The sequence below is a fragment of the Dysidea avara genome, chromosome 10 (assembly GCF_963678975.1).
Source record: "Dysidea avara chromosome 10, odDysAvar1.4, whole genome shotgun sequence".
Lineage (NCBI taxonomy): Eukaryota > Metazoa > Porifera > Demospongiae > Dictyoceratida > Dysideidae > Dysidea > Dysidea avara.
Window position 1 is genome coordinate 4,741,575 of NC_089281.1, and position 26,374 is coordinate 4,767,948.

At 37.8% G+C, this 26,374-nt stretch overlaps 3 protein-coding genes across 11 annotated transcripts; 2 read left to right on the plus strand and 1 right to left on the minus strand.

Annotated features, from left to right (window-relative positions):
- The first annotated feature begins 108 nt into the window (after positions 1–108).
- On the plus strand, positions 109–1,860 carry LOC136269103 (ATP-dependent DNA helicase RecQ-like). Its single transcript, XM_066064573.1, has 4 exons — positions 109–424; positions 483–597; positions 657–939; positions 989–1,860. Exons 1-4 carry the CDS (start codon positions 299–301, stop codon positions 1,797–1,799), a joined length of 1,335 nt encoding a protein of 444 aa, XP_065920645.1. The 5' UTR covers positions 109–298; the 3' UTR covers positions 1,800–1,860.
- On the minus strand, positions 282–5,623 carry LOC136269100 (uncharacterized). The gene is made up of 11 exons (XM_066064570.1): positions 5,317–5,623; positions 5,119–5,262; positions 4,858–5,063; positions 4,230–4,676; positions 4,048–4,179; positions 3,808–3,997; positions 3,642–3,761; positions 3,292–3,586; positions 3,140–3,242; positions 2,791–3,090; positions 282–2,740 (listed from the first exon to the last, which is right to left on the minus strand). Exons 1-11 carry the CDS (start codon positions 5,450–5,452, stop codon positions 1,826–1,828), a joined length of 2,988 nt encoding a protein of 995 aa, XP_065920642.1. The 5' UTR covers positions 5,453–5,623; the 3' UTR covers positions 282–1,825.
- Positions 5,624–6,512: 889 nt separating this feature from the next.
- Positions 6,513–25,651, plus strand: LOC136269099 (uncharacterized). Of its 9 annotated transcripts, XM_066064567.1 has the most exons (13): positions 6,513–7,022; positions 7,091–7,160; positions 7,217–7,300; positions 7,359–7,542; positions 16,685–17,274; positions 17,336–17,482; positions 18,655–18,868; positions 18,925–18,996; positions 19,047–19,103; positions 20,635–20,903; positions 21,729–21,768; positions 23,118–23,408; positions 24,693–25,628. In XM_066064567.1, exons 5-13 carry the CDS (start codon positions 16,924–16,926, stop codon positions 24,716–24,718), a joined length of 1,467 nt encoding a protein of 488 aa, XP_065920639.1. In that variant the 5' UTR covers positions 6,513–7,022; positions 7,091–7,160; positions 7,217–7,300; positions 7,359–7,542; positions 16,685–16,923; the 3' UTR covers positions 24,719–25,628. The 9 variants fall into 9 exon arrangements, with proteins under 9 accessions (XP_065920639.1, XP_065920636.1, XP_065920638.1 ...); XM_066064564.1 differs by having other exon boundaries at positions 7,091–7,300; XM_066064566.1 differs by having other exon boundaries at positions 7,217–7,542.
- Positions 25,652–26,374: the final 723 nt, after the last annotated feature.

Here is a 26,374-nt window from a genome sequence, read left to right on the forward strand (position 1 = left end):
AATCCTGTAAGAACCCTATCAATTCACTCCGGTATTCTATTTATTTGGAACATTGTCGGCAAATCGTAATGCACTTGCACTGACTTTAGTCTCGCGTGGCCAGACCGCTTTTTCTCCCACGGCGCTTATCGATTAGAAATTATAAGCGCCTGCTCGGAAAAGGGTCTGGTCTGGTTAGAATTGCTGAGTCGTTCTTGACACCTCCAGGGTGGCGGAGGTGTTGAATGGCCACGTCATCTCTAAGCGCCTCTACATCGTTTTTTCACTATGGAGAGTATGGATCTCGGTATGGCTCGGTATGGATGCTTCACCTGAACCTTCACCACAGCAACATGAAACTCATCCTCGAACTCGTCTGAGTTTTCAGGACGCGTTGTCATGTACATTGACGACTATGGGCCTTGCTCCGTTAAAGCCGAAACAGGTATAAGAGTGTCGTTCTTTGTTCCTCGCATTGTTCAATGTTTTCTGTTAATGTAAAGGAGGAAGCTGTTCGAGCATTTGTTAAAGGCAAAGATGTGTTTGGTATTTTGCCAACTGGGTATGGCAAATCAGTGATTTATGCTATTCTACCATTACTGTTTGATTTTATGTTAGGTAAGTTTCTTGAAATTTTTGTGCAATATGTCTAAATATGTTGTTTAATGTTAACGAAGGTTGTGCTGGTAGCATTGTTGTTGTCATTACACCATTAATTGCTTTGATGGTGGACCAAAAGAAGAACTTTGCACCTACTGGAGTCTCAGTAGAATTTGTTGGGAAAGCACAAGATGATAACACTGCCGTAAAGAGAGTACTTAAAGGGGAAGTACAATTAGTGTATATAAGCCCAGAGAATATTTTAAACAATCGAAGGTTTCGTGATATGTTGCAGAAAAGCAACTACCAGCAGAGACTAGTGGCAGTTGTAGTGGATGAAGCTCATTGTGTTCAGATGTGGTAAGAACAAGGTGTGATTGACTCTTAATATCAATTTTTTTATGTGCAGGGGTGAAAAATTTCGGAAAGCTTTCTTCAAAATAGGATCTCTAAGAAGCTTGGTGCCTAAATCTGTCAATGTAATGGCACTTACTGCTACAGCCACTGAGCAGACTGTTGCCACAGTGAAGAGGCAGCTGGCCATGGATGATCCCATTATGGTTGGCTTGAATTTGGATAGATCAAACATTAAATACATTGTAAAGCCGTCTATAACTCTAGAAGAGTTCACAACTACCATTGCCAGTGAACTTATCTCTAGTCGTGTAAACACACCAAAGACTGTGATTTTTTGCCAATCGCTCATAGAATGTGCTGAAGTATTTTCTATGGTAAAAGTCAAACTTGGCCATGAGATATCTGAACCTCCAGGATTTGAACATATTGTTGAACTGAGACTTTTGACATCATTTACAGCAGTATCAAGTAATGAACATAGGGAATCGATTATCGATGAATTCAGTAAGATGGATTCCATTCTCAGGGTGGTAATTGCCAGCAGTGCGTTTGGGATGGGAGTTAACATTCCAGACATTTCCCGAGTAATTAATTGGGGACTACCACCGACACTGGAGGATCTGGTGCAACAAACAGGGAGAGCCGGAAGAAATGGAATTCCAGCTGATGCTATACTTTACAGCAACAGTTCATATAATTCCACCAAACCAATTAAGGATTATGCAGCAAACACTGGTTATTGTCGTAGGTATTTATTATTTAAATTTTTTTTGTTTAGCAAAGACAAGCAGTGTATAACTGGCTGTCGATGTTGTGACCTTTGTAGTTCTTTATGTGGATGTCAACAGTGTAATAATTTGTGAAACATAATAACTTACATGGCATTAAATTACAAAATTTCAAGTTTCAATATTTTACTTTTAACCCACTCATTGATTTTCTCCCACTTTAGGGATGCGAGAAATGGTTGTTTATTATACATCTTTATTCTACGTCCCACTTGTTTGCTGAACACCTTTTCATCAATGAGAACAGCAGTCATCTTTTCCAAATCTTTTGTAAAGGAAGGGTAAGATGAGAAGGGTTTTGCAACTGCTATACCATTTTCAGCTTCAAATGTTTTACAAATTTGTGATACCACCCCTAATGACTTGGCTGCCCTGTCTACAGAAGAGTCTTTTGTATTGGATCCCATATTACGCAACATGGACTTCAGAGTCCCATTCAAGTGTTCCATATGGAGGTCACACGGAATATTACATCCAGTCCTTCCACTGGTGTTTACAGTGCGATTCCACTTTAACTCAGTGGCCTTACGTTCAGACAGGTACAAAGTCTGTGCCAAAAGCAAGAATGCTTCTTTAGCATAGTTATAGCGACCTTGTTGTTGAAACACAGGTAGCAGCAGCTTCCAGTACAGAACAATCCTGTCACCATCCCCCTCTCTCACTGCATCATGAAAGCCATGCCATACAAGGCACATTGTAAGCAGATCAGTAGCATAGTTAAACCTGCTGTCATTTACAGGTGAAGGCTGTGTTCCATCAGATGGCATGATATTGACAAAATAGCTTACAATATTCCCAGCAACTGCATTGCAGTCTTCAATTGTATTTCCAGCTGTCTCTAGCTGCTTGGCTGCTGCTGCTACATGGGCGCACATGACAACAGTAAGAAAATCTTCAGTAGGTTTCATGTTGTTCTTCGGATTAGCCCCAACAGCAGTTCGGTTAACCAAGTGCTTGAGCTGGTTTAGTGTACCTCGCTCATGTGATTTATTACTAAAAAACCTCCCCCAAATCACCTAAATGGTAAAAGTATAAAAAATTATTTTGACTGGTAGTACAGACATACCTGCACCAGGCACATCCTAGCATGCCAATCGGCTATGGTAGGTACAAATCCTGCGAGTCTTTCTAATCGCTTCTTCTCTGGCTCTCTTAGCACTGCCGCTCCCCGAGCTCTAGCAACTGTAAGCTGGTCACCAAAAAATAGCAATTGGTACAAACGAGAGCTGTCATAGGTATGTTCACGTCCATTCACATTAATGGTAGTAACAGATTCCTCCACTGGTACGTACTTGTTATAACTTTTCATAATTTGAGACATGTCAACAATGTATGCTTCATTCTTGAACTCCACACCTAATGGGACCTATAAATACATGCTCATAATTAGCAATAACATTAATAGCAATACTTACCACTACAGACTTTGCAGCCATTTCTTTTTCATGTTTTGAAGGAATATGCCAAGTAACTTTCTTCACCTGGTTACTAAATCTCTTCACATTCTGCACTAAAACCCTGCAAAAAATCATAGCAAGAATACATCAAAATATAAGTATATATTTACCTTGATATTAATACTTTAAACTCCTCTAAAATTTTTGAAATATCACTTCTGGTCAATAAAAACAGCTCAGGTGAAATCACTACTGAAGCTGGTTTATCAGATAGGGAGGATACGTCCACACGATTTTTCACAGCATATGAATGAAAAATGTGAAGAGATTTGGTCTGTCTATCTTCCCTTTGATGGCTTGGACGAAAGTTTTTGTCAAGATTATCCCCAACTAGGACAAATCCTCGACAATTCAATGCTGCTAACTCTTGACCTTTCTGTGTTGTACTGATGGTTCGATTTGCATCTATGCACAGCAAGAAAAAATACTAAAGCTATAAATTTGTAAGAAAAAATCAAACCTGCTGTTACAGTGGCTGTTGTAGTATCAGCTCTCACTAAACCTTGAACAATAACATTGGTTCCTGAAGCTTCAGGTGCCACAGAAGGTTCACTGTTGATGGGTGGTTCAGAAGTTCTCACTACAAAACAAACTACCTTGAGTATAGTCAATGAAAATTGGTATACCTTCAGATGTTATGACATCACTTTCATCAGTTTCCATGGGCTCCCAATTGGGTGAGTCCAGTGATGTATCACTGTAGCAACTCTCCACATCTGAATAATCATCGTCTTCATGATTGTCTTCACCTGCGACATCATCATCATCATCATTCTCCAGAGGGAGGGTAGGCATTAAACCAATGTCAAATCTTAGCTATCAAATAAAATTCATTTATACGTATCCTTATAACACTTTAAATGAACCTCAAAATGCTCCTTCAAATTATCTGCCCAAAGAAATACATCTGCATTGTAATTCTTAACCACACCATCAATTATTGGCTGCAGCATTGATGCTGACATGCACAGCATAAATGGCTGTAAGTAGTTGTAGATCTAAAAGAATAAATTTAACAAGCACTGAAATAATTCAATTCATGATTTACCTGCTTCTTAGCAGATTGTCCATATAAGAGTGTGGACATCACAGTCTGCACTAGGGACATGAATTTGCAGCGTTTCTTCAGTAACATGCATATAACCAATGCAAGAAACCTCTGGTCAGCCTTTGGAAGAAAGCCACTAAGCAGCTTAAAAAGTGTTGGCACAGCTGCTTGCAATTCAGTACAAATGTCACTCCAGTTAAATTCCTGAATCTTCTTAGGTGATGGATTACGCAAGATAGAGTTGTATCCTTCCGAGCATATATATTCCATTTCATGTCGGACTTGAAGTGTAACAGAATCAAGTATATGCTCAGATAAGCATTCTGCTTGGGTAAATCCATTGGCAGCTGCTGTGTAGTTTCGTCTTCCCAATGACATCATGGGCCTCTTCCTGTTTGGTGTCAGTTCAAACGTTTTTTCCTCTCCACATGGATAATCCACTACCAACTGTAACAAAACACATTAGGACAACACATGTATGAGGAAAGGGCCACTGTGATAATATTAATAAAGGATAAACATAGTTACTAAGAACATGCCTATTACTTTATAATTGGCACCACAAATCATATAACAGATACACATGTGTGCATGCACACATGTATGTATTCTTGAGATTTCCCCATACCTTAGCAGACGGTGTACCAAGTTTACCATTTGCATCCTTATCTGCAGCTACCAAAGAACCATCTGTTGCTGCTTCCACTGTTCCTTCTGAAGATGGTAGTGGAACATTGTTGAAACTATTGGACGGCTGAGATGCAACATGAAGTTGAGTCAAATTAACAGTTGACTGAGCACCATCAATTGGTTGTGATTGATTGATGCCAAATGCTAAAACAGTTCATCGTTATACTAAATATCAATTATAGACATCTGTGCAACTCACATGCTAGGCAGACCTTTTGAAGAGTGGATTCTGCTTTAAACATAACAGTAGTCAATTCTTGCTGAAGCCTGTCTATTGACTTCAAAAGCCTTTGGCAAAATATGCAAAGGCGTGCATCACTTTTGAAAATAGAAGATGGAATTCCTGTGTGTCATTACTCTGATAATGACACGAACAGCCTGAAGAAACATGTCTTACCTCTGCTCAAAAGCAACCAGTTTAACACCCTCTGTTCTTTCTCAGAGTTGCCTCCAAATAACTTTTTAAACTTGTCCGCGTTCGATGGGCAATTTGGAGGCTGCAAGCAGAATGCACACCATAGGTTGCTGGCCATTCCCAGTGAAAAAACGATGTAGAGGCGCTTAGAGATGACGTGGCCATTCAACACCTCCGCCACCCTGGAGGTGTCAAGAACGACTCAGCAATTCTAACCAGACCAGACCCTTTTCCGAGCAGGCGCTTATAATTTCTAATCGATAAGCGCCGTGGGAGAAAAAGCGGTCTGGCCACGCGAGACTACACTGACTTGTCAATCTCATGTCCCCCCCACCCCCGGGGGGAATACAGGGGATTTGACAAATCGTGGTGTCAAATTCCCAACTACTGGGGCAAAATCGGCTGTCAAATCCCCACTATGTCCCCACCCCCATAGTAGGGGAACTTTACGCTAACCTTCCAGGTTATCTAGCTAGTTCCAGCCCCCCTAGTACCATCCCAACCAATCTTTCCTCCACCCTCAGCAGGCCTGACTTGGTATTGGTTTCAAATGATTCCATTTGTTTGTTCGAATTGACAGTACCAACTAATACCCAGCAACATCTTCTTGCTGCTAGAGCTAGAGTCGATATAGCTCCTTGCAATATGACCTCCAGCTTTCTGGGTTAACTGTCAATTTTGTTCCCATTGAAATTGGTTGTTTAGGCTACTTTTTGTCAGAAACAATTGCCCAAATGGCTACTGCTTGTGAAGTGCCAAAGAAAACCGTAAGATCCTTGTTTGAGCAGGCAGCTCGCATTGCTGTGTCCTGTTCTTACAGAATTTTTAATTCTAGAGCCTCCCCGGACTGGGATCTCTTAGACCACCTTAGGTAAACTTTAAGTATTACTTATATGTAGATATAGATTTTTTTTTGGTGTATTGTAATTTAATTTAATTTTAGTTAATGTAAGTCTTGCCAGGGCTCCTGTACTGATCCATCAGCACATGGTACCCCTGTGTCTAGGCCCCTGTATGCTTGTAATGTATATTTTGTCTTAATCATTAAGATGTTTATTCTCTCTTTCTCTCTCTTTGGCAACACCTCAAGGATGACTAAGCGCATAGCTATCTCATGCATGCAACTAGTAATAAACCTTCCCTGTAGCTAGTAAAATTATAGCAAGTGCGATTTTATTGTTTAGAAATGCAGCTACCGAAAATCGCTCAGTGAATTGGCAACTGTCAATTGCCCCAGGGGTGGGGACAAGAAACCGCAATGTCAAATCCCCACCTGGGGTGTGAGGCCCGGGGGTGGGGCATGAAATTGACAAGTGCATAATGATTATTATTATTATTACTGAGCAGTCAGCCCTGCTGGTGTGCTCAGATTTGCCCAAATACATGCAACACAATTACAATAATGATTGTAGTCCAGTTATAAAAATGTCAGCTCAATAAGATCTACTGGTAAGAAGTTCCAATCATTAATTGTTCTTGAAAAATAACTATTTTGGTGTGCTGTGGTAGATACATGTGGTAAGATGTAGTGCAGTGGATGGTACTGTCTCGTGGATCGTGATGTTGGTAGGTAGTATGGAGGAATTGTAAGTGATATCTGTTGGTAAAAAACTTTGTGTAATGTTTGTAGTCGAGATAATTTGCGGCGAGTCTGGAGAGTTGGCCATGAAAGCTGATTTAACATTGAGGTGACAGAACTAAGTCTACCATAAACATTCATTACCCAGCGTGCTGCTCTTCGTTGTATTTTTTCTAGCTCTACAATATCTCCAGTTTGGTGAGGGTCCCAGACATCAGATGCATATTCTAGTTGTGGCCTGACCATTGTTAGTTAAGCAAATTCTTTAACTTGTTTTGAACATTTGTTTAAGTTGCGTTTCAGGAAATTAAGTGTTTTAGATGCTTTAGTAACAATACTAGAAATGTGTGGTGACCAAGATAGTGATGTATTAAGGATTACTACCAAGTATAAGTATGTTGATCGGGGATGATATAGATTTAAGATGTGATTATTGAGGGTGTAGACGTGATTGAATGGTGTCAAGGATCTTGTACAACATATGACAGTACATTTACTAACATTGAATCTAAGTTGCCAGGTGTTTTCCCATTCTGATAACCTATTCAGGTCTTCTTGAAGCATGTTGGCATCTTCTGCACCGTTACTAACTCTGTAAAGTAGACAATCATCAGCAAACAAGCGGAGTGGTGAGTTGATAGTAATATCATTAATGTACAACAGAAACATTAATGGTCCGAGCACTGTGCCTTATAATGCTGTTTGGTTCGTCACACTGTAAAATTTTCTTGCTATAAACGTGTTCTGTGTAGCTAATTTTGTAACTTATATGTATACGTATGTGTGTAATATTTTGGGTGAAGCATCCTCGTGCAGGCTTAGCTATATAGCCTTTTGGCCATGGTAGTGCCACCCCTTCCAATTTGGCCCGGATGAATCATATAATAAGTAAATAAATAAACCAGAACCACAATGATCGTGATCCGGGTTTGAGAACCAAGATATTAAATACAATTGAATACAATGCATGAGCTTGATATTCCTGGAAGCATGATTACAGTGATTATAGCTACCATGATTTTCCCTGCCCACAATTATGTAGCTATTAATTTCCGGCTCACCAGCTGAGTTGCCTATTTTTTGACTTTATATGTTACAGCTGAGCATAGCATCAATCCAGATTTATATAGCTAGCTAGTATACAGTCTTCCTTCAATTTACCTCGTGACCGACTATAGCTAAGGCATCTGACTTCTGTCTGACCATAGATATACTAACCCCAGGTACCCTGGGGTTAGTATATCTATGGTCTGACCAGCATAGCTAGCTAGAGCTATACTATTAACTTTGCTTGCAAATGCTAATGTAGGCTAGCATTTGCAAGCATTAACATTTGCAATTTTCCATTCCGATGGCAGTCTGGAGTTCTGCCATCAGAATGGAAAATTGCTTTTGTTACCCATATTTATAAGAAGGGAAGTAAACATCTTGCATGTAATTATAGACCTGTCAGTCTTACATCTACAGTAGTTAAGCTTAAGTTATGGAATCAATTATTAAAACTAACACACTAGAACATCTAAACTCCAATAATTTGTTGACATCCCACCAATTTGGTTTTTTAAGGGGCCATCTACCCAGTTACTTCATGTTATGGATATTTTAACAAAATCACTTGATCAAGGAGTACCTATTTGATGTTATTTACATGGACCAGCAAAAAGCTTTTGATAGTGTGCCACATAAACCTTTATTATGGAATTACAGGCTGCCTTCTTAGATGGATTTCTATCCAATAGGAGACAGCACATTGTTTTAAATGGGGGGAAATAGTGTTGGCAAGATGTGAAGAGTGGTGTTCCACAAGGATCAATTCTAGGACCTCTTCTCTCCTTTATTTATGTTAATGATATGCCAGAATCCATCTCAAGTCAAGTGTTTTTATTTGCCAACGATACCAAGCTTATACGAACTATTTCTACATTGGCAGACCATGTACAACTTCAAACTGATTTAGATAATCTATAGCCAAATGGTGTGATGCATGGCAACTGAATTTCAATGCTACTAAATGTAAAGTGATTCACTTTGGTCGAGCCACACATATAGCTTTGGAGGCTACCATCTTAATGGTGTCTCACTGGACTCAGTTAATTGTCATAAGGACTTGGGCATTATATTTGATCTTGATGCGAATTTAAAGTTCCACCAACACGTTTCTGAAGTGGCTATGAAAGTAAACAGCTAGATAATTACTTTTATGACTTTAGATTTATGTTAATGTAATAAATATATTCATAGTTAATTTTGTTTATTGCATCTAATTTATGTATGTATATGTATGTAATTGAATGGGTGTTAAGCCTCAACCCAAATCATAATCATAGTGCTGCAGTGCCGGCCCTGTAAATCAGTTTGTTAGTTGCTCACCAGTGCCCACGTGTGTTACCACTGCTGCACTCACCTATTACATAGTTAAATTAACAAACATGCAGTGCAGTTAAAGATTTACCACACTCAAAGTAATATAAATATAGGTCAACAAAGTATTATTGGTTAGCAGTACATATCCTATAGCTAATACTTTGAGTGTGGTAATCTTTAACTGCACATGTTTGTTAATTTAACTCTGTAATAGGTGAGTGCAGCAGTGATAACACACGTGGGCACTGGTGAATAACTAGGTAACAGGAAAATCACAACTGATTTACAGTGCATAGCCTTACTAGATGGAAAGTTCCAGATCCCAGCTGTTAAGGCTTCTTTGGTACATGCCGTGGCTACATGCAGGTTAGACTGCATATGTGACCTGATCTTGGAAAACCTACCTTTTTGGCACATTGGTCAATTTTCTGTTTTATAGCTTAAATGAGGTATTAGGTAGTCATCTATCTTGTGTTAAAATTTCAGCTTAATATCTTCCCTGAGATATAGCCAATTTTCTGTCCTGTACATTACAAACTAACTTCTATGGTAATGTATTGAGTTTTGTGAGTGATTAAGGGTGGCAAATGGTGACAAATCAATTTGTTTACCAATAATTCCATTCTTACCATCTAAAATACTTTAAAAGACATTTCTGATAGTTTAATGAAGTATTCTTGGTACTTTTCTGCAATTAAACGGCATGTATCATTGTCTAAGACTAAGTTTTAGCCATTCCAGCAGCTGAAAAAATCACCCAATTTGTAAGTTAATTATCCTACACATGTGAAATTACTACATGGTCTGATATAATCATCCATATCTCCTAGGAAAAAGAAGCTATGGGAGTAAAACTTCACAGCAAGAAGGCTTAATAGTTGCTTTATCCAAATGTGCAGAAAAAAGTAATTTAAAAAATTTGGTGAAATTTTCATTTGAGTTTTCCCAAAACGTTTGCTTGTGCCAAAAAGGTAGGTTTTCCAAGATCCAGTCACATATTGCTGGTGGATCAGTCTCCAGCACCCTGCAGACCTAGTGGTGAATGCAGAAAACTGAAAATCTCATGAGATTTTTTTTTTGCATTTTGAGTGTTATGATCTCATAGCTAACCATGTGCTGTTGAACTACTTGGTAAAGAGGGCTAAATGCTTTAGTCTATATACCAGATTTTCTCCCAAAAGTCATTATTAAATGTTTACAGTAACACAGCATATAGCCACAATTTTAACTTGGCTGGTCTCTTGCATTAGATCTATACATGGCATTAGATCTATACATAGCCAGTTATGGTAATTCAAATGGCAGAGCTGGTACCTGATCATGCATTGTTCCAAAAGTTTGCTATGTAAATCATGCTGGCATGAACTATAAGAAATTCTGGAGGTATATACATCAAAACTATTCGTAAAGATACTCATGGAATTGCACCACTCAAAGTAGAAAACTCACTTGTGTACCATTCTGAAGACCAAGCTGAGATCCGTAACAAACAATTTCAATCTGTTTTTACCAAAGAAAACCTATCTAATATTCCTGAATGCCCTGGACTTCCCATAACTCCATTGCTTAATGTTCCAATCTCAGTTGATGGAGTTAAAAAGTTACTATCTACTCTGGACACATCCAAATCACGTGGTCCTGATAACATACCAGCTCGAATTCTCAAGTATTGTTGTGATGAAATAGCTCCAATTTTAACAGTGATATTTACTCAATCTTTGAACTCACTGAGGCAACTTACCAGAAGACTGGCTTACAGCCAATGTTACACCAATTTTCAAAAAAGGAGATAGAGCTAACCTTAGTAACTATCGACATATTTCTCTAACTTCCATATGTAACAAACTACAAACTATTAGAACGCATCCTCTACCACTGCATAATGGAACATTTAACCACTTACCAAATACTTAGTGACAAACAATATGGTTTTAGGCCCAATCATTCATGTGAGACCCAGTTACTTAATATTGTAGAAGAAATTCAACTAGCGCTGGATCACCACCTTTCAGTTGACTAAATATTTATTGATTTCCATAAAGCATTAAATTGATACCGTTTCACACCAACGCTTAATGAATAAACTACATAACATTATGGAATTCAAAGTAATGTGTATAACTGGATATTCAGCTGGCTTACAAAGAGAACACAATGGGTTGTTATCAAGGGTCACAATTCAACTTATGTTCATGCTGATTCAGGTGTTCCTCAAGGAACAGTTCTATGTTTTTACTATACATCATGACATTTCTACCAATATTACTTCATCTATCAGATTATCTGTAGATGACTGTGTTCTATACCGTGTCATTCACTCTGAACAGGGTCGTTATCATCTACAACAAGACTTAAATTTCATTATTCAATGGACTAAACAATGGCAAATGAATCTAAATATCGACAAATGTGTTATACTTACCTGCTCTAGATCTACCTTACCACCTGAATTCCAGTATTACATATAAACAATGAAACACTCACTCGTACAAATCAACATCTGTATCTTGGAGTCCTATATCATTCATCGATGTCTTTTTCTCCTCACATTAACAACATTACAAGTAGTGCAATAAAAATCACTGAACTTTGTGAGACGCAATCTCAACAGATGTGATGAATCAGTAAAATCTGCTGCTTACCTGGGATTAGTTCAACCAAAACTAGAATATACATCCTCAGTTTGGGATCCCCATTTATCCAAAGACATTCAAGCCATTGAGATGGTGCAGAGAATTGCAGCTAGATATGTGAATTCCAAATATGACTGGGAAAGTAGTGTGACCAGTATGCTCTCAGAGTTGCAGTGGCCAGCACTAAACATTAGAAGACATATTTCAAGGTTCACAATCTTATGTCAAGGATTTCATAATTTAATATCACTAGAAATACCGACCTACATCACAACCACCACCACCACCCATTTTACTCGATTCCAACATCCCTTTCACTTAAACATACTTACTGCTAGAACTAATCATTATCATAATAGTTACTTTATAAAGACTTTTTGTGATTGGAACTTATTACCTATCTCTGCTAAAGTATCGAAGCTAGTACTCTCAATTGCTTTACAAATCAGTTACGTAAGTTATTGATTGTTAGTAATTAGTAATTGGAGCATACGTGCATGCATGACATGCACTGCACTATTGATGATTGTACATCCTAGGCAAATCAGCTGTGCTGCCTGCCTAGTAATTAATAATAAAGAATAAAGAATGCTACGAAATAGCATGTAATACAATATCTGTTACTGCTCTGTAGAAAGGAAAAGTTAAGTTGCGCCTGTGTGCTGGAGTATCTAACATGTCTAATATGCTGTGGTGATAGCTATTTGACATTTTTCGGTGCAAAGTGTAATGCTGGCTATCATCATGGCTATGCCACAACATTTCCATATATACAGTAGCATAATCAAACATTCCTTGAAACCTTTGGCTATGTACAGTCACGTCTACCCCCATGGCCATGAACCAGCCAGGCACTGAGACACATCTGCGTATAAGTCAGCGCAGGCCTCGGCGCAGGCAAATCCTCCGAGTCAGTGGTAACCCGTAGGAGCTATGCTATATCTCACATGTGAAGGTGTGGGCATCAGGGGCAGATCCAGACTTTTTAAAAGGGGGGTTCCACTCTGGAATTGCAATTTCAACCTAGCTAACAGTATGTAAGTCAAAGACCAAAAAAAAAAAAAGGAAGGTCATCACCTGCTGACAATAGCTGCTCCTACCAACTTATTTATAACTCCACACGTAGCCTGCTCCACTGCTCCCTTAAGAATACTGTGACTGCTCTACTAGAGTATCTCAATCTTGACTGTTAGTATCTCGAGTAAGAGAGGCTCTTTCAAAAGGGGGGTTTCATGGAACCCTTTGAACCCCCCTGTATCCGCCCCTGGGAATCCAAAGTCGCACCTGGACCTTCACAAGATAACCTTCACAAGATAGCTATGGACAGCTGGAATTTGCTTCTCCAGTTTACACCAGGTACCCATTGATGTAACAGCTGGGTGGGCTCAGCTGCTTCCCCACTGAGTTGATACCAGACTACCAGATCACAGCTGGGTAGACTGGAGCAATGTGAGTAAACAGTTTCTTGTTCAAGAAAACAATGACAATAACACACCGAGAAAGCATGAAAAGCCTTCGGCACAGTCACACTTCCATGCTCAGAGCATTCGGGGCCACCTGTGCACTACTCACCACAACAATTATCATGTCATTATTTTTGCAAGTATTTAAAACTGTCTGTGGAGCTGTGACTCGCAATTCTCAGGAACTTGAGCCCGGGAAGGTAGGTTGGGCCAACTGTAAACACCGGCACAGCATGGTACAAGCAGTGGTGTGAATTTATACTTACATAGCGAATACAGATAACTAGAAGTGAGGGTGATACAGTACATAGTGAAAGCCCAGTAATATCTACAAATAGTGAGATAGACTATAGCTATATATCAGTAGCTACATATGCATGATTCAGTACATGATTACATATGCTATATAAAAGTGCAGTTCTGATTGATTGATTGATTGATTGATTGACTGATTTATATATTTAACCCCCGAACAATTGGCTACAGCCGTTCTTCCTTGCCCGGAGGAACACATTACAATACATAAATAGTACACACAAAACTAAACAAAGCAAGGTATAACTGATACAAAGACAACCAAGGTAAACAACTTACAACACGCACGCACGCACACACACACACACACACACACACAAAACATGCATATAGGTACAATCATATTAATGTTATCAAATGAGTGTGATAAGGGTTCATAGGCTTCATATTAATGTTCTCTGATAAGGTTGAGGATAAGGTCGAGGTGAAATCATAGACAGTGAGCTCAAGGTCAGGTGAAGATGAATTAGCAATATTACAGGTGAAGCAGGGTGCGGGCCGGGCCCCCTTTCCCTTTGAAATTTAGTTTCACAATGTTATTCACATGGCCTAACTAGTCTCGTGCCCAGACCGCTTTTTTCTTTTTGTGTGGGGGCGGAGAAAAAAAGCGGTCTGGGCACGAGACTATGACCTAGCAGAACGGTTGACGTAATTGCATGACCACTTAGGGACCAGGGTCTGATGAAATTCATGGCTATTGAAAGTTCAAAGTGGTTACCTATGTAAATCACCATTTCCGCAAGTTTCAGCAAAATCAGCACCGCCGATCACTGAGGCGTTTAAACGCTTGCCGAAGAGGATGACCGCTTTTATTCATCAGTCTGTATAGCTACACGATTTGCTGAGCTTTCCAAGGATCCGTGACAATTACTTGTGCCAGTAATGAGGATGGCTGAAACAAGTATCGAAATGTTTACTGGAGTGTTCAACAACACTGCCGGGATCGAGGATGGGATGCCCTCGGGGATGCCGGATCAAGTGGATGCAGAAGCCACTGAGGCGGTGTCCAATTTTCCTTCAAAGAATTGCACAGCTCTTTCTACCTTGGATCTTACCGATGTTGTCACCAGGTTAACTATTGGTAACGAAGAGTACTGGGGTACTGTGAGTACAGCCTGGCTATCGGTGTTTTACGTTTACGTCATTGTATGTTGTCCTCTTTTGTTGATTGTAAATTTCCGGTATCTCTGGATTCTGTGGAAAAAGTTGCGATCCGCTAAGATCAAGAATAATTTTGCTATGATTCTGATATGCAACTATTGTGTGTGGTCATTCACTGGTGTCATTCATCAACTATTACTGATAATTGAAGTGAACACAGCTAACCAAACTCTTGCAGTTACTTCCAAAATATTTCATCAGTTATCCTTTACCACTTTGATAAATGGCCTCACCATAGTAGCAGTGTTTGAATATTTTCTTTTACAATATAAATTTGGCAATCGATCGGTGATTAGCTATTCTCTTTGTGGTATTCCTACTTTCTTAATAGTTGTGGTGATAATTGTCATTTTGCTATCAGCAAGTGGTTCAGCACTTATAGTGATGGTAATATTAACGATGGCATTGGTTCTTATTGGAGTAGGTTCTTCCACTGCAATGGTTATAATGACATACCGAATCAGACACCAAAGGCTTAAATCTCTATACAAAGTGGTCTTTACTAGTTATATCTTTTTGATGTTGTTGTCTTATCATTTGGTTAATGCTTTGGTCAAGGTAATTGCTAATAAAAACTGTGTTGAGAATGCACAGGGGAACAGAGTTAGTTGGTTAATCATACAGTGTATTATAGTGCTGCTTGAGTTAATAGTTGGATATCTTATTGCCGATTTTGTGAAACCATGGAGACAACAAGGGCATATACAGCAACCTCATTTAACTATCAATGTGAACAGTGTCTTACAAGCTGATGCCTTCCATTGTGGTACAAAATCTACCAGAGATCAGCTATTGCAAGGCATTGTGAGTGACTCATTTGAAGCAAAAGTAAACATGACAAAAACAATTGAGAGTGCAGCCACAGGTGCGGCTGCTGATGAATTTAGCAAATTAGAAAGCAGACCAAAAGAACCCAGCAAAGAAACAAAATTGCGAGAATTCAATGATAATGGTGGTGTAAAACCTACTGTGGCACGCATTGAATATGTCCCATTACCCTTAAATAATAGTATAGAAAGAGAATGCTTTTCTCATTCTTTTGATACAGAATATAGCCTTGAAAGAAACTCTCGTTTACAATTGGAAAAGTCAGGTAACTTTTATGATATAAACACTCTTTCATACCACAAACCTGACTGCAATAGCTTTACACCTATTCCTGCACTTGAGTTCAGTTGCAGATCAGTGAGAAATAATGCTTCCCTTATATCCACGCTACATGGTAGGTCTGAGTATATGCATTGCACATTATATAATATAATTTCAAATTGTGAATGGGCCTGTGAAAACAGGGTATGTACACCCCATCGCGCAACAGGTAATATCTCTATATTGGAATGGAATCTTTGCATTCTGTAACTTGTATTACAAAGCCAATCAAATGTGTAGTAACGGCTAAGAAATTCATGGCCATAGCACAATGACACCGAAAGGTACGAGCGATGAAAGTTTGAAAAAGGTAGGCAAATTTTATGTGCCCACATGCCCTGTTTTTGCAGACCTGGCCACAATGGGTAAAGTAGCAGAAGTGGTAGACACTTGCCTGTAATGGGTGCACACATGACTCTTAAGCAATGACCAAGCTTCAACTTAAAGGTCTTAACAAAAATGAAGTGTGTATGGTACATGTCTTAAACAGCCCATTAGGTCAGGCTCATGCCGCATTAATCTAAATTTTTTGCAAATTTATTGTAGCTACCCCAGTATAATTAGTCATCACTACATACATGTGTATATATCCCTGCATGCACAGATTTTTGCATAAATTATGCAGTCTATTTAGTACATTCATTCTATTATTATAACATACAATTAATTGAAATTGTTTATTCCAGTTGAGGTAGTTCCTGCACATTCACCAGTTGACACTGACAATTTGATTGGTGACATTGAAGTTGGTTTATTTGATGAAAGAGGAGGAGTATTTCACTCATACAAACATGGAGTAACTGTTGTAGTTCCAACTGGAGCCATCCCCATTGGAGTACTAGCAGAACTGAAATTTGCAGCCACTTTAGTTGGTAACGTCAAGTTCACTAACAAATCACCTGTGTCTGCCATATACTGGCTGTGCATGGATGTGGAATTACAGAAATCTATTGAATTACGTTTACCGCATTTTGCTGATATTGCAACCCCAATGAATGCGCACAATCTACAATTTGTTAAGAGTATACATTCTCCAAGTGATACAATTGAAGGATCCATGTTTACCATTGATGGTGGAAGGTTTCCTATTGGTGAACCTTATGGGTTAATCCAAATAGATCATTTCTGTTACTACTGCATTGCAGTAAACAAGTTGGAACGTACCAGCATCCCTAATAACAAGTATAGTATAGTTGCTATAACACAAAGGCAACCAGAGAAATCTGAATGGACTGCTCACATCTGTATTTTACCATTAATACGAACATGTATAGAGGTGAGGATTACTACGTATCCATTTAGTACATTTTAATTTGCTTACATTTCATTACATTCAGAAATTAAAGGGTCAATATGGCAGTGAATGGAACTGTCAGTCATTGTCAGAATTTTCATTCACACAAGGATGTGACCAAGTATCCATTGAGTGTCAAGGATACAACCTTCAAGGCATGGCTGAAGTTGTTCTATTGTCAAACAATGAGGTAGTTACATATGTATATGGTAGTACTATAGTAGTGATCATAAATAAAGGTTCAGGCATTCCTGCTGAAAATCATCCAACTTCACCATTCTTTATGGCAGCTCAACAGCATTGGTTAGACATACAGTGGAACCTCTCTATTATGAACATTTTGGGACCAGCCACTTTTTGCTGAGGTTTTCCTCTTTCTGAAGTATAAAACTTATTAACCAGACCTGTTGGGACCAAAAATTTTGTCCTTATTATGGAGGTATTTTTCTATTGTGTCCTTAATTTGGGGAATTTGTTAAGAGAGGTTCCACTGTAATCAAACCCAAATTAATGTGCCTTTAGAACAACCTTATATGTTTTCAACAATTTTCTACTAAGTTTTAAATTATATACTGAATTTTCTTCTGACTGACAGCATGCCTCACTGACTTACTGACTGATGCAAGGATAATTTATTTATTTATTTATTACTGTGTAGGACTCCATCAAGGAGTATAACACACAGATACAAAAACAAAATCAAAGTAAATTCAGATGGTTTAACAAAATGTCCTTAAAACAGTTTATAGATGGCTGATTGACCACATCTTCTGGCAAAGTGTTCCATAATTTAATAATGGATGGTAAAAAGGAAAATAAGTACTAGTTGAGTATGGTTAAGACTTCAAATTCACTGTTCAATATCGATTTAGCCTCCAAGAGTGCTTTTATGATCCGCAACAGCTACAATGCATGCATCATGTACTTAAATTTGTCCTCCTTTGTGTTCCATTGTATATTTTCTCTTCTATCATGAATCGTCCACTATTTCTTTAGTATGAGGATTGATTGCAGAGGTGTTTCTCATACTGCTCTTTGTTCATAATGCATTAAAACAAAGCAGAATAGCCAAGTTCCTTGATAGTGCATATAGTTGTATAGTTGTTAACTGGCTGTGTTATGTGGACTGGTGCTGGCTCAGTAATGAATTATGCACAAAGTAAACAAATGAGGAAAAATATTGCATTTAAGTAAGAATCACAACAAAAACTTTGGTCATAACTATACTACTGACAGGGTGCAATACTGAAGTAGGAATTAAATGTCCACAGAGATGACCTCCCCTGTTTCATTTCTATGGTCTCTACTCAAATGTAAAGTTTTTAATTTTCCCTGAGCCATAAATGCTAAATATCCTTGTAGATTTATCAGCAAGATGTAGACTTCCACCATTATTATGAAAGTAATTGTTTGGATGAATTACGATTAAGAATGGATGAAAAACTTTATCCACCACGTTTTACTGTTGTGGTACATGCCAAAGACAAAAAAATGTTTGAATCCTCAAGGTATATGAACTACAAACTCACCAGTGGTACAAAGACAATTAGTGGAAAGTTAACTATGCCTAGCATTGGTAAGAGCTTGTAAATATTGTACACAAATATTATGTATTGTATGTGTGATCTATAGATGTGTTTGGGCTAAGTTCAAGTGGATCTGATTCCTCTTTTAAAAGGAAAAAGTATAATAGTGGTACAAGTGGTAAGATGTATATAGATAATTTAGTGGATATTTATATACTAGCCTTTTAGGATATAGAAGTGATGATAGTATTGAACATCTTCCAGACGAACACGAATTTGTCACAGGTGTGTGTAATGTGGATGTGTGTATGCATGTATGTCTGTGTCCATTTATGCACTTATCGGATTATGTATGTAGCTACTTTTATCTTCTGCCAAGGACTTAAAGTAATTATTTGTAGTATAGCTACCTATTTAGTTTTGTATATGTTTTGTATTGTGTGTATTGATGTGCTGTATATGTGTGTGTGCTCTGGTAGGGAAGAATGACTATTGCTGACTACCATGACATTAAACTAAAAATCAAATCAACTAAATCAGCTATATCTCAGCTATGACAAAAACCAAGTGTGAAACAATACAGCCATGCATCCTGTTTTAATTTTCATTTTTATTCTCTGGTTCCTGTTTTTTGAAAGGCTGCCAGATTTCAAAATTTTAAACTGTATATACTAAGCTATAGGGAAACTGTAATATACAACGTTATGGCAAAAAAAAAAAAAAAAAAAAATTCTGGTAAAATATTTATTAAGTGTGCAAACTCATTTAGCTCCAGTTTAGTAAAGAACACAAAAAACATTTGCTTAATATGTGTATGCATGTGTCTGGTCTGGGGAACTGGTCTTATCATCTATTACAAATACACTACCATATTTCACTGTCAAGAGTTGATTTGCTGGTTGCATTTTCCAAACCCACGCAGTGGTAAGCCACACAAATAGTCTGAGGTCTTAACAGAGCTCTGGCTAACGGGAGATGTGGCTGCACAGCTGGATAAAGACTTAGGCTGCACATAAGTTTCAACTCATTACTTGGTCTAATTTATCATACAACTTTTTCTTTCATTTTGAAAATAACTCTTATTGACCCTTGTTCATCATGAAGCTCACCTGATATGGTCAATGTAACATAAACCGATATAAAATGGTAGATAATTTAGCTGATTGGCTACAGTAGATGCTCTGGAATTTAAGGAATTGGTGTATGTGTGAAACTTAGCTTCAACCATAAGTGACTGGATTTTGGAAAAATGACCCAAATTGCACATTAGAAGTTTCGAGATTAACAGTTTTAAAGAATTTAATTTAGCATAACTTACCAAGGTTAGTGAGCACACATGAAATTTACACAAGAGATGTATCAATCTATTACCTTTCAGACCACTTCCACTACAGCTAGTAGCTGCTTGTAGAGTTCCCACAAAAGAAGATAGAAATCTGAGCAAATGAAGTAGTATCATGAGTGCTCACAAAGGGGCAAAAAGTGTGGGGCTGGTGGGGTAGGCAAGAGTTAGACTCAAAATGGATGCAGACCATGATTGCAGAAACCACCATGTGCACCGCTTAGAAAAGACACCTCTTAAAACCAGCCTCGGGTAGTTTGATGGTCAAAACCAATAGTATGATAGTGTAGCCATCCACTGGTGGTGTTAGTTTGATTTTCCTGATGTGCCATTTGGATTGGTTTTGTAAAACACATATATATAAGCTACAACATTCTAAATATTTATAATTGTGTTTCTCAAATAGGCAATAAGACCAGGGCCTCCCAGAAACAGTCACAAATGATGGTAGCTACATAATTTATTATTCAACAGGAAAGTTACAGTTCAGGAATTTGATGGTGCTAACTATGTCAGTTAATCCCAAGTGGTTTACTCTTGGATGTGCTTTGTGTGTGCCCATTGACAAGTTGGAGAGACTTGGTGATAAATATCACGATAATCCAATGAAAGCTCTTGTTAGGGTATATCGCTACTGGTTGGCTGATAAGAATGGATTACAGCCTACATGGGAGAAACTGCTTGGTGCCTTACAGAAGATCAACGAGTACAGATTAGTTACTAGTTTAACGAGAACACAATTGGTGAATTTCATATTTACTCTAAACAATACTGCATTCAGGCTTTTAAAGTGCTTGCCATGCATATATATGTATTGTGGATTATGTCAGATATACTTAACACTGAATTAATCTACATGCACATATTAGGTGCAGAGGAGGGCGGACACAATTTAAGTGCTGCTAAAATATATTATACAAATGGTTCATTGAAAACATGTTGAAGAACACTATGCTTATGACAGGAGCGCCAAGCAATGTTTATTGCTGCTTTGTATGGCATGCGAAGGGCTGAAGTAATTGCACACAATATATGTGACATTATTAATATACGTGACATTATTAATATACGTGACATTATTAATATACGTGACATTGTTAATATTGCCTTAAACTAAAAACCAAACGTACCATTTCAATACTCAATTCAATTATCCAGTAAGTCCCATTCAACCCCACAGATTTATATTCACTCACATGAAATAACAAGTGGAGCTATGCATTAAAGCAATAATTTTACGTAGCATTTAAAACATGTCTGCTCTCTTCTGTATTGGGTGTACATGTATTTATTAAGGGTTTTTTAGCAAAAAAAATAGAGGACACAGCACATGCCCAAGATGCTATTATAGCAAAGCCAAATGTCTTGTTCTAGCCATAGATGGAGCTATGTAGTTCTAGACCTCTACATGCATGGTGGATAATTCCTATATATGGAAAATATAGTATTCATGATCCCTTTGTTGCTTCCACACAAAATTCCTACACTTTTAGAGCTACCATAATGCACATTGGTATACCATATTGGTGTTTTGATCCATTTATTATGCAGTATTATTTCATTTACAGGGGGATAACCACCATGTACAATACTCACCAGTGTTTTATGGTAAGAATATTCTGTTGCTATTTATAGTACATGTATGGGATTCTAAATGGGGCAGTTGTACACTCAATTACAGTGTATTAAAATTGGATAGGTGGAGGGGTAAAAGTAAAGGAACAAAAGACTTGGCTGCTTTTAAGCATAAATAAGTTATAGAAAGCATCTAATCAACTGTACGAAATGGATTCAACTTTACCAAAGAGATAAACATATTACAAAGGCCTGTCTGTACAAGTCACAATCCAGTGCAAAACACAATCCACATACATAATCAAACACAAATGTGACTGGATTTTAGAAAACCAATCCAAATCGCACATTAGAAGTTTCGAGATAAGAGATAAAATGTTTTAAAGACTTTAAGCCATTGTATAACTTGCCAAGGGAAGTGAGCACTTACAAATCAGACCATTTCCAGTACTTGTAGCTGCTTGCAGAGTTTGCCACCAAATAATATAGAAAATCTGAGCAGTTGGACAAGCAAAGTAGTATCACAAGTGGTCACAAAAGGGTGGGAGGCAGGGATGGGGGGGGGGGGGATGGACAAGGGGTTACACTTCAAAATGGAGGTATAGCATGATTGAATCCATACATCTGATATGTAGCAAAGACCACACAGAATACGTTTGGCCAACTATGTGAGGCCATCCACCTGTGCACCATTGCTTCTCATAAATCCAGGTCCTTCACAAGGCTATAAACTGCCATTCAGGCTTGCCACACCACTTAGAAAAGACATCTGTTAAAACCAGCTTTGAGTAGTTGTCATAATTCTGAGGGTTATATTATAGCCTTCTCACAGGTCCCTAGTGGGAAAGCATTTAATAAAAAATAAAACTATTAGTACGATAGTGTAGTTATCCACTGGTGGTAGTAGTTTGATGTTGCCTAGTGTGCAATTTGGGTTGTAAAATCTGGTCACAGATAATAATTAAGTACACTGTAGACACAAAAGAAACAACAGTAAAGCAGCCACAGACAAGACATGATAATCACTATACAGCAACTAGTCATATAGAGTGCGTACAGTGGAAGGTTGAATGGCGATTAATGTCTTAAAATATCACAGGCACTGTATTCCACACAAAACAGGTATGGAAAAAGGAATGCCTTCTAGTGTTGATAGTTGAAGAGAGTGCATAGAATAAAAATGATGAACCAGTGATTTAATACCAACTTTTCTTGTTAAACCAGCTGAGATATATAGATTGTCATAACTCACACTGTTCATGTGTCTGCAAAAGAAGACCAGGCAATGTGACGATTATCTTTAATTTTTTATATGAAGTAGCTACCTCATCTGTGAAATTATTTATAATTATAATAATAATAATAACATTTTTGTCTTTTAGATGACTGCAGTGAGCCAGAAAAGGAGTTGGTCATGAGGAACATTAGACTGGAGATGTTGAATCTCACAGCACTAATACCGGTGCTCAACAAACACCACTTACTCACCCTGGATGATAACTATGTGTTGTTGAACTACTTGGTGTCCCCAATGGAGAGGGCTAATGCTTTAGTCTACCAGATTCTTCCTAGTAAAGGACCAGAGGCCTTTAAGAAATTTATAACATGCTTGCAGGAAGAAACTGAACACATAGGACATCAGGAATTAGCAAGAATACTAACTACTCTTAAACGTAAGTGTAGTAGGAATGAAAGAATTTTTCCAGTAAACTTTGAGCCATAATAGGTTGGTAAGACCAGGCAAAATTAATTCACAGTCGATCGTCACTGACTGCATGTGCATATTTCAATATTTACTCCAAATTTTTCATTATTTATTTTTGAGTTATATTTAAAACAGTATTATGGCTAGCATATACCTTATACCTAGGAATATATGGGCTTGAAACTCCCATGCATTTTGGATTCTCAATTCTTTAACTTCCTAAGATCAAGATACTCTAATACAACAATCAAATCCTCTCTAATAAAACAGTCAGGCACTGCTGAGTCTGTATGTATTACTATTCTATGCATATTTGTGTAAATAGTCTAGTAACCTATGATTTACTATGATTTACTACACCTGTACATGTATCTCACAGATGGTCTGGCTCTAACTGAAAGAGCCAAGTTCCAGGTACTTTTTAAAGGCTTGTACCAAACTAAGGGGATACTCCAAAGTATAATGGTATATGTGGTCAAGTAACAGAAATGCTGCATTACACTAATCTTATGCAATGATTAAATAATTAATCAAGACTGGCGTTGGCATACTATGATAGCTATATCAATTTTGCATATGAAACTTGGTGGATAAATCTAGCTGAAATGCAGATTAGCAACGAGTTCTGAAGTACTATATAATTAAAAGCGAAAAAATGACTTCCTGCCTTTATGCTTTTTTTGAAAACTCATTGATGACATGCAGTAGTGAATAACTATCATATGCATGTAAATTTTCAAGGTACGCAATTTTCTTGGATTGACAAATTTCAGCAGTTTTATTTTTGAGGATCAGTTGTTTTTCACTGATGTTATCTCATACAGCTAACGCCGATAATCAACAATTTTTGAGGATAAAAATTTTGTGGAAAGTTGAGCAACCACAAAATCCGCTAAAATTATGTCCCTCAAAATTATATACCTGGCTTAAGCACAAAAATTGGGCCCTTCCATAAAGTGTAGCTATTAATTAATTGTACTAATCACTACTGTTTAAGCAACCTCCCAGCCTTGTTGTTTGGGGCATAGCTAAATTTAAGTGACCCTATCAACCTACTGTAGAGAGAAAATACCAATACAGTTACTAGTGTTATTGCAATGTGGCCTATTATAATAGCACAGACACTGACTTTTTGTCTTGATTGAATAGAGCAGTTTTACATGTATAGAGCCATTCTAGCTACTCAGGTCCATGCATTCTTATTGTATATTTTATTTTCAATGTATAATTATTTGCTTTTTATCTTACACAGCAAAGATGATGGAAACAATGGTGTGACATCAGAAATGCATTACACTAGCACATAAAACAGTTTGTACTGATTTCTTAGTAATGAAATTGCTGTTGGTGAAGACAGCAGACAACAACGTAAAAAGTATAACAAATGATATAGTCCATGGTCACCCTTGCAATGAAGGTGTTATAATAGTAGTTCCTGTAATGTCATCCATTGTTTTGTTTTCCTGGTAGTGCATGTTGTATATTGGCAGCACAAGCTGTCTGCAGTAATAATGTGTAGTGTGTTCATGCTTTGCTGTGTTTTTGACACGAATTGTGCATGTGGTTTAAAAATCTTGAAAATCGTATTATACTGGTATAATGCTTGAGCTTTTGCTAGCCGATTATGCCAGCATAAGTGGATAAATGATCATATTGGTGCCTCCTCATTCCTCATTAGAACCTGGTTATAACAGGCATGCTGTCATCATTCTGATATTACATATGGAGTGGCATGAAACTCCCTGATATAGTACATGATGTAAGAGAACTACATACAAATTTGGATAAACCTTGAATTACAAAAACTAAGAGTGGGAACAAAGGATTTCCAGTACTTCTAGTATGAAAGGCAAGAAATGTACATGTTATTATCCCTATAACAATATCACACAGTGGAAATTCTATATAATGGGCACTTTGGGACCAAGATGAAAATTCATTGTTTTACTTAAAGAGGTTGTCCTTTTTTCAGAGATAAAATTGTATCAGTAGCTATAGATGCCTATAGGGACCTCAGAAAATGTTTACTGAATTATTCTTGTTTAACAAGCTTATTAATTCTTAAGCAATTTCTTTGTCGCATATTTAAAAATTTCCTCTGAGTAGCTCAGAAAACACAAAAGCTGTCATGATCATTGGGTTTGGCATGGTATGTGAGAAGAATAGAACTCTATATGAGGATCTTATTATTTTCTTATTTGGGTAGGTTCAATGGCGGATCCAGGATAGGGCATTTGGGGCAAATGCCCCCCCCCCCCCCTCACTTTGTGGAAGAGCCAGCCACACTTGTGATTAAAATACTAAACTTTATGTCAGGCCAAGATCAGGTTAGCTATACAACTCATGAAAATGTGCACATTTTACTAGTACTTATTACAATTTCACCTGAAATCGAAGCAAACCAATGTCGAACTAACTTAAATTGTTAACCAGCACCTTCGTGCGTACTAAGCGCCTCTAAAATTAATTATCGTGTTGCTGTTGTTTAAGACGCTTGGAGCCTTTAACAGCTTTTAAGACTTCACAACCATCTTCAAAGGCCAAAATGGCAAAAATCATTAGTGAAACACTACTAAGAGGTGATTATTTGCTGCTTCAAAACTGCACCAACTAGCAAGAGAATCTGGATCTCCCCAACCACCTACAACTTAGCCTGTTTGTGCCCCTCCCCTTGCTGGCTCCTGGATCCGCCCCTGAGGTTGGGTCTTTTCAAGATGAAAAACATCTCAGCTGATGATAATCATACAGTTACTTTGTAATGTTTTATTGCAAACTAGGCCAGTGGATGTTAAATAATTATATTAATTTATAAGCTTTGGTATAGTCATAGCTCATCCAATGTAGAGAAAAGGGAGCTAAGTATACTCACACATGATGTAGCTATGCCAACCAATGCTAAATCTGAAATTTTGAATAGACATTGCATTTACCAGT